Genomic DNA, 7,966 nt, shown 5'->3' with positions numbered 1-7,966 from the left:
GCTACATATCTAGCCATTGCGGTGATAGCCAAGGAGTGGACATTGAGTGATGATGGTCTCGTGGAAGAGCTGCTCCCCAAGTGGAAGCATGGGAACTGTTGACAGAAGCAGAGGGACAAGCAGAGAGGGAAGGTTTCAGCTTTGGGGACACCCATGACAGTGACAGAGGCTACGCTGGCGCAGCCATCGGGGTAGAAGAGCCCAAGTTCACGGCTTAGATGGCGCTGGAGAAAAGCGCTGTGAGATTTAACTACCCCAGCAAGTATTTCATCCTTTGGGCTGTTTCCCAGCGGTCAGCCCTTGCTGAGAAGTCATTTTCCAGAGCCTGATCCTTTTATGGAGACCCGGGCTGTGGTCTGACCTGTATGCAGGACCATAAATCAATTTTGGGTAATGACGCTGGTGGATTAACAGGCCTGCGGGTGTCAAGCTCGAGAGAGAGTTTTATGGGGAGCAGAGAGGCAAAAAGTCTTGTTGACAGATGGCTCAAAAAACTATTCTTCATGCCAAATTTTGTTCTCAGTCACGCTCCAGAAATGTCTGTTCTTTTGAACCTGGTGGATAGTGTGCACTTGAAAGACAAGGAAATTAAAGAGGATGAATCTGCAGAGCATTTACAGCTAGTGAATACAAGTACGTTGCCTTCCAGTGATACGGCAGAGAGCACCTCTGAAGATGTTTTAGGTTTTTTATTTTTCCTCATTTCAGCCCGAAAGAAAAGGGTTCTGTTTCAAAAAACAAAGAGAAAGAGAAGAGAATGTAGATGATAGGGGCACAAAGAGATGTGGAGATGTAGGTCCAAGGCCCAAGGGAGTTTGAACCCCACTCTGATCTCTAGAAACGTGTTCCCATCACCATGCTACAGGTTAGCCTGGGGTCAGACGCTCTTTGTTTTTCTGATGAAGTTGTTACACCTCAGTTATATGCAAGCAGGCAGGGAGGAGAGATGCCGTGTTGGCTGTGCGGGGCTTAGGGGCTTTTGGTCTGTGCTGTAGTGAGCTGTTTTGATGAGCTCTAAGGCATTTTTGTCAACGAATTCCAAGTGGGCTCATAAAAGCGAAGCCACCTTCCCAGATTGCATCCCCTTTCAGCTTAAAATCGTTCTATTACTAAACATACATCATTTAAGCGCTGATCAAAGAAACCCCTGTAGCACAGAAACATCACTGATTCCTCTTTTTATGCCTCACCCTGTTCATGACCCTCATAGCCCTACAATGCTGGCATGGCCAGGGGATGTTACAGCTCCGGTGTTTACAAGGGAAAGTTGTTTATCCATCCTTGTGCATATCAAACACTTCCTCTGCCTGATGAATCGTTAATCTGGGTTGTGCGCCCGAAGTGGGAGGCTTTCTGCCAGGGCAGGAGGACATGGTGGGAGGGAGAGAGGCATGCAGTAAAGACTGGCCGTAACTGGTGGGGTCCGATGTGATTTTTGGGAGCTCAGTGCCAGTTCTGGTTTGGGATGCCCTTCAGCTGAGCCTGGTTTCAGCTTTACCGAAGGAAAGTGCTGAAGCTTCTTTGCCAGAAGTACTCGACGAGCAGCCTGTGCGGGTCAGAGGAAGTAGTGACATGACTCTTCCAGTGGTCTTAAAAAAAGCAAATAAATCTTTCTTGTCATGGACTGTATCTCTCAGGTATGCTAAAGCAAAAGGATGAATAGCTTTTCTAAATGGACTGGATTTTGTATCAGGCCCTGTTTGCAGTGTTCACATGTAAGGACTCAGTATACAACTCTTGTGCAAAAACTTATTACCCACTTTTTGCAGCAGCAGCAAGAATTCCTTGGAGAATTACCCTGGTTCCAGACTATACTTTTGTAGTCATGGTAATGTTGTCTGTGGCTCAACTGCGAAGATTTGGCATGCTGCATTTTTTGTATTGTAAATGGGATTGTACATGTGCTGATGGTGGTCCAGTGCTGTGCACATGTGTCTTTAAGCCCTCTCATGTCAGGCAAACACTTCCAGATTTGACTTTTGGAAGGAATGCTTCTTTTTCCAATTTCTGTATTTGTTTCAGTATTGTCTTTTCACCACTATTATGAAATTAGGTGGTTGTTCCTAATATTTTCCTGAAGAAAAAAACCAAAAACCTATTAAGCAACTAGCAGCCTTGCCCTTAGCTCAGTAATTGAAAGGGGGGTACCTTGCAAATGCAGCCACTGGACGTCCTTCCACAGCAATACTTTTTTGTTTTTTTTCTGGTGCCTTAGTTCTTTTTAATGTTTGAGTCGGGAGAAGTTGCCAAAATGTAAATGATGACTTGCATACTTTTCCCTCCCACACAGAGCAGATTACTGATAGTGGATATAGCTGGTTCCTTGTGCAGCTGCCTTGCAGGCCTCCTTATTCTACTCATTTGTTTAACACACCTCAGCACTCTCTGTCCATCATTCTGTCTTCTCTTCCTGGAGAACTACAGTCATGAGCATTTTCTTTTGGTATTCACAATTCGGGGGGAAATGCTAGCTAGAAATCATATATAGCTTTAAATGTAGCTGTGTGAGAGTTTGTATAGAAAGAACATGCTGTCTGTGATTCCCATGTTATTTTCTTGTTATAAATTTGTTCTATATTACTAAGTCATGCTCATCATGCGTGTTGTAGTAGTTTAGTGGCTCTATCTCTGTTAGGGCAGCTGTGAGCTAAATATTTTATCGGAACCAAAGAAATTCTCAAAATTAGGCTGCTGTGTGGACAAAGTTGCACTTTGTGGTTATGTTCTGTTCCTATAAATTCTTTTGATGTCTGCAAAGTTTTGCCCCAGCTGGATATGCTATTTTCTCCATCCTAGAGGCTGTAAGTAAAGCAAAAAGAAAGAAAAAAAGGAAAGAGGGCAGTAAAGAGATAAAGAGAATAAACAAGTTTTGCAATAAAGAGATATTTTGAGCTAGATATTTCATATTATTTCTTATTGGTCAAACCTCTTCCATGATTTGAGAGGGTTAGGAATGCAATTTATTCATTTTCTCCAAGGGAGAGGCTGCATTTAATATGTGCTCTCCAGGATCCCCTGTTAAAATATTAGGCAATAAAATCCTTGACTGTACAGTAGTTGTAGTTATAATTTCCCCCAGGTAGCGGAAACTCTGTAATTTGTTGTTGTTTAAGTTTTCCCTTTGCACAGCTCGGAGTGGCTGTAGCAGTGTAAAAGCCCCGTTTTTCTCCCAGCGTGTGTACTCGTTGGTGACCCAGCTCCTCTCCCTGACGAGCTCTGCGCTGCCAAGCCCTCCACAGTTGCTGACTTGGCACCCGCGAGCAAACACACGGGTGCAGACCATGTTGGATCTGTCGTAACCCACTTGCTTTGCCCCCCCTTGGTAAAAGCTGCGGGTCTGCCTGGGCTGCGGGTGGTTTTTGCGGTATAGAGACACCCCAGCTGTTCTGAACAGCAGAATTGATTTATGGTGAGCCCGCTTAATGTTGACATCTGCTATTTAATACAGACACACCTTCCTTCGGTGATGTACTTTTAACGCATGTCGGCTAAACCGGTTGAGCCAACCCGTATCAGCAACAGTCTTACTTGCCGTGAGCCGTTTGCTCCTCCCGACGCGATACGACTGTCTGCGGGTCTGCGCGGCATTAGCTGGGGCTGGGGTAGCCCGAGACTGTGAGGCATGGCTTGCGGGGCGATGGGAGATCCCTTTTTTAGACCGGCTGAGAAAGCTGGAAAAAAGCAGGTGGGCTTGGAGATGCGTAGGGGCTGGCTGAGGCTCGCCTTGTTCTAGTTTTAGTTTAGCGAGCACAGGCAGCCCCTTCATTCGAAAGGAGGGAGCTGAGCCTGGCAGCTGCCTGCAGGTGGGCAGCACTGGTGCCTGGAGTCTCTTCTTGCGGGTGTCCTTTGCAGCACCCTGCTGATGCACAAGTCTCGCCTGCGTTTGCTCCCTGGTGGATTGTAACCCTCAAGCATCTAGGGGAAAAAATTCTTTAAAATGAGGTGGTTCTGAAAACTGAGAGGAAAATGATAGGAGTATCTCATTTGCTACTACTGTTTAAAAATCTTCCTGTTTTCAGCGGCTACTGTCAATTTTGAGTGTAGGGGATTAACACAGTTGCCGACATCAGAGAAGGAGGCGGACGGACACCTCCACCCTCCGGAGGAGCGTCGCTGTTGGGATGAGAGCAGGGGTGTGAGCACACCAGCCTCCCCCGGCTAAACACAGCCTTTCTGAATATGCCGCCGAGTCGGCTTTGCTTGATAGGTCCAGATCAGGAGAAGTGTCAATGCCTCTGATCTGAAAAGAATTTAGTGCCTGAATGGATGTATTTAACGCCCAAGACTGTGTTTCAGCCTGGGTGAAGGCTGGTGAAGGAAGAGAGAGGTGGCTGATCAGGCGCTGCAGGTGACAACACCAGGCAGCCTTAGAAAACACAGGTCTTAGCAACTTCTGGGGCAATGACAGGTAATAAAAAGGTAACTGGTTCTTCAGGCAGCCCGTGCCTCAAATGTGTGGGCTTCAGCATTGGAGCAGCAAAGATAAAGTGTTAACTTCATTCCCGGTGCAATGCTACTGGAATAAAAGTTATGCCATGAAAAATCTTGCCTTGCATTGGCCTGCAATGGGCTCTGCACCATCGTCAGCTGCAAGCTCTCTTTATTAGATGCTGGAGTATGAAACTGTTAGCAAAAAAGTAAGGGAAAACCAGGAAACTAATGGTAAACAAACATAAGCTGCTATCAATGAGCATCTAATTTCCACCATTGTCCCATTCTGCCCTCGCAGAGCACACTCCCACAGAGAGGAACTCGCATTGTTTGCTCCTATTATGTGAGTTTTCTTCATTCACTGCATACATACTCCGATGCCAGATACGCTGAGGAAGAAGCCCGTGTGTTGAACCAGTAGTACAAGAATGTGTTGGGTGGCTTCTTTATCCGTCTGGAGCCTCAAATGCAAAGCATTCAGCAAGCTATGTGTTATTAGAGATGGTGTGATATATCCTCAGTCTGTGCGTCAAAAATTATCTGAAACCCGAAGAAACTGATCCCTGGGGGAAGCCCGTGAAAGCGGCTTTCTGCACCCTGAATGTGAAGGGCGAGAATGTGAATACTTCCATTCACGCGGCACGGCATGCCCCCGTGACCACAAGCCCATGCGCACAGCCCGTGCTCTGCACCCCCATCCCAGCCGGCTGCAGGGCCGTTCAAAAGCACCCGTCTCTTTCCGTCCATGGTGGGGGCAGCCAGATGCCCAACTGCCGGACCCAGACGGGTACCGGGGCGTAGGCGGGAGGACGGCGCTCTCCATGGGGGACTTAAAGCAAATTCTTCCTGGGCATGCTGCTGCTTTCCTTCCTTCCCCCTTTCCCTGGTGTTGTCCTAGCGTGCCATGCCCACCCATGGTATCAGAGTCCTTCTTAAGCCGGCGTGGATATTTGGGGATAATTTGTCAGGGAAGCGGCAGATGCAGAACCTTGTGTTTCAGGTTAAGAAAGATTGGGGGGCAGGAGGGGGAAAAGACAAAGGTTTTCCCTTTGCCTTTTTTCTTTGGTTGGAAGGAATGATTTTATTTGAGATGATTTTTGTTTTGTTTTTTTTTTTTAAATTAACGCCTCTGAGAAGTAATATTGCATCTTCAAAACAAACTGCTGAACTCGACTGCTTTTACCAAACGCATGCAAAATTTTCCCCTCGGGATCCTTAGAGGCCCTGGAGTGCCTGCCTTGCAAAACCTGGGGCAGTGGAGAGAGTCACTCGAGAGCGATCTCCATAGTATACCTTTAGACAGTGTGCTTGCGTGTATTTATAAATATATGTATACATTTAACACACAAAATTCTCTTTTGGTCTGTTACTGCATACCATAAGCAGAAAGAAAAATAATGCAGAACCAAGATATCGACAGAGATGCTGCCCAGCTGGTAACCTCTGAAAAAGAAAAAACAAGACCCTCTAAGAGGCACAGACACAGGCAGTTTTATCACTGGCTTTCTCTTGCTGCTTAATACACGTGGGTATTTCTTTGTGGTCGTTTCAGATGCCTCAGGAACAGTACGCGCACCGGAGCACCATGCAGACCTCGGAAGGACCCCAGGTATACAAAGTGGGGATTTATGGCTGGAGGAAGAGATGCCTCTATTTCTTTGTGCTGCTCCTAATGATTTTAATCCTGGTGAACCTTGCTATGACCATCTGGATTCTGAAGGTTATGAACTTCACAATTGTAAGTAGGGGTTACCCTGAAAGGTCTGGGGAAGGTGAGGGAGGGTGATGGTCTTTCCTCTGAGCATGAATTCAGATACACCTTCCGTAACTGGCTGGTTTAGTTGCCATGGATAGCCATATTACAGGGAGTAACAAATTTACCCAATGATCATCTTTTTCTGCTGGAGATGTCTGCAGTATTGCCAAGCTGAGGAATCAGCTCAGTGTTGCAAATCATGTTCCTGTTACCTGCTATATATATATGTACACACATGTATGTATGTAACCAATATACACCACCCTCCCCCAATTTTCAGTTATAAAGTTTTAAAGTTAATGAAATAGGTTATTTTGAACTGGGGTGCGGCAATGGGTTTAAGCCTTTCTCTTACACTTTTTCTGTTTTTCCTTATGACTGGGAGGTCAAGAAACTTGATTTGCCTTTTTCTTAGGGAAAATTCATGTTGTTCCGTAATGGTGTGGTTCCAGAAGCTTCACGAAGAAAAGTAGGATTTCCAGTGTGGCTCTCTAGGTGAGGTATTTAGGTGGAGCATCTTTGTCCTCACGGGGCTGTGGTTGGTGCACATCAGTCCTGCCAGCAGCACTCCCTTGCTGCACAGACCCCCTGGCCAGGCTTAGCTTTCCAGAAGCCCCTAGAAGGGGCTGTGCATTACTTGAACTCTGTTCAGACTCTTGTTGAGATCTTAAAGGGTCGGCTTGACCTTGAATTGCCTTTTTACAGGGTGAGCTTCACCTCTCCTGCTCAAACACACTGAAAGTCAGATGAACGAGATGCACCCCACTTCCAGAGCTAGGGAGCCTTTATATATGGCAGGTCCTAGTTTTTCAGTAGATAATTTGGCCAGGCAGTGTGAAAATGAAATGATTGGTCCCCTCTTTTTCAAAGCACTCATTGCCACCTTGGTCAGATGGAGTTCTTTTAAGATCATTTGAGTCTTCAGGAGCAGCTAAGTTTGAGGGGTTTATCCTGGATTTACTTCCTGAGAGACCTATAAGGCTAAATTCCCCCAGACCATTCCAAGGACTTTCCCAGCCAGGTTCTGATGTGAGCAGCACGTTTGAAGTCTCCCAGCATTTCTTTCTCTGCTTTGGTCTTCTGAAGCCCTGACCAGCTGTGTCCAACATTATGTCATTAATGGGCCAGGAGAAGTTGAGTAAACAATCTCTGACTTACTGTATCCAGCACACAAAATGCTGTGTCAGGGGAACATGTAGCATTCATTTTCTCTAACCAGAATGCTGTCAAGGTGTGCAGAAGATTGCAATGCATGTGTGCTTAGGGAGCAAGCAATTATAAAGCAGTAATCCACAAAAAGCTCCTGCAAGTGGGTGAAGAGTGAGCCAAACGGGAACAATTAATGCTTAACCAGACCAGTTATTTAATCTTGGGAAATTCATGCCATTTTGGTACATATTTTGTGCTGAACTGTGGTCTTTAGGTGAGTGTAGTTGAAAAGTAGGTGCTTCTGAGGTGATGGAAGACTTGGTTATATGCTGATGATACAGGCAGTGGTATGGGTGTCAGCCCAAGCACAAAATTCAGATTCCCACTTTTCAGGAATGCAATTTTATTTCTTTAGAATAACATAACCTCGGTATGTCAGTCCCATGCTTTCTGCTGTTTGGTGGTGGTAAGTGTACTCTCTACAAGCTTGGGAAGCCAGGTGAGCTTCTCTGCTCCTTTCTCCCTCACAGCCTGCTCCTGATGCATTGCATTTTGCAGGCCATCTGCAGAAGGGTCATCTTCTTACACACTTACAGATACTATATATATATATACACACACAGATACTTA

At 45.9% G+C, this 7,966-nt stretch overlaps 1 protein-coding gene across 1 annotated transcript in view; it reads left to right on the top strand.

Annotated features, from left to right (window-relative positions):
* Positions 1 to 4,830: 4,830 nt before the first annotated feature.
* SGCD (sarcoglycan delta) overlaps positions 4,831 to 7,966 on the top strand; it is a gene marked incomplete at its 3' end in the record, with an annotated part of 128,548 nt that continues 125,412 nt past the window's right edge. The window contains exon 1 of the mRNA XM_082006230.1: positions 4,831 to 6,169. Coding sequence (XP_081862356.1) covers positions 5,984 to 6,169 — 186 coding nt within the window. The 5' untranslated portion in view covers positions 4,831 to 5,983. The remainder of the gene's footprint in view (positions 6,170 to 7,966) is intronic.

Source organism: Phaethon aethereus (assembly GCF_964289735.1).
Source record: "Phaethon aethereus genome assembly, chromosome: 14".
NCBI classification, from domain to species: Eukaryota; Metazoa; Chordata; class Aves; order Phaethontiformes; family Phaethontidae; genus Phaethon; species Phaethon aethereus.
This window is presented reverse-complemented; position numbering and strand designations above follow the sequence as displayed.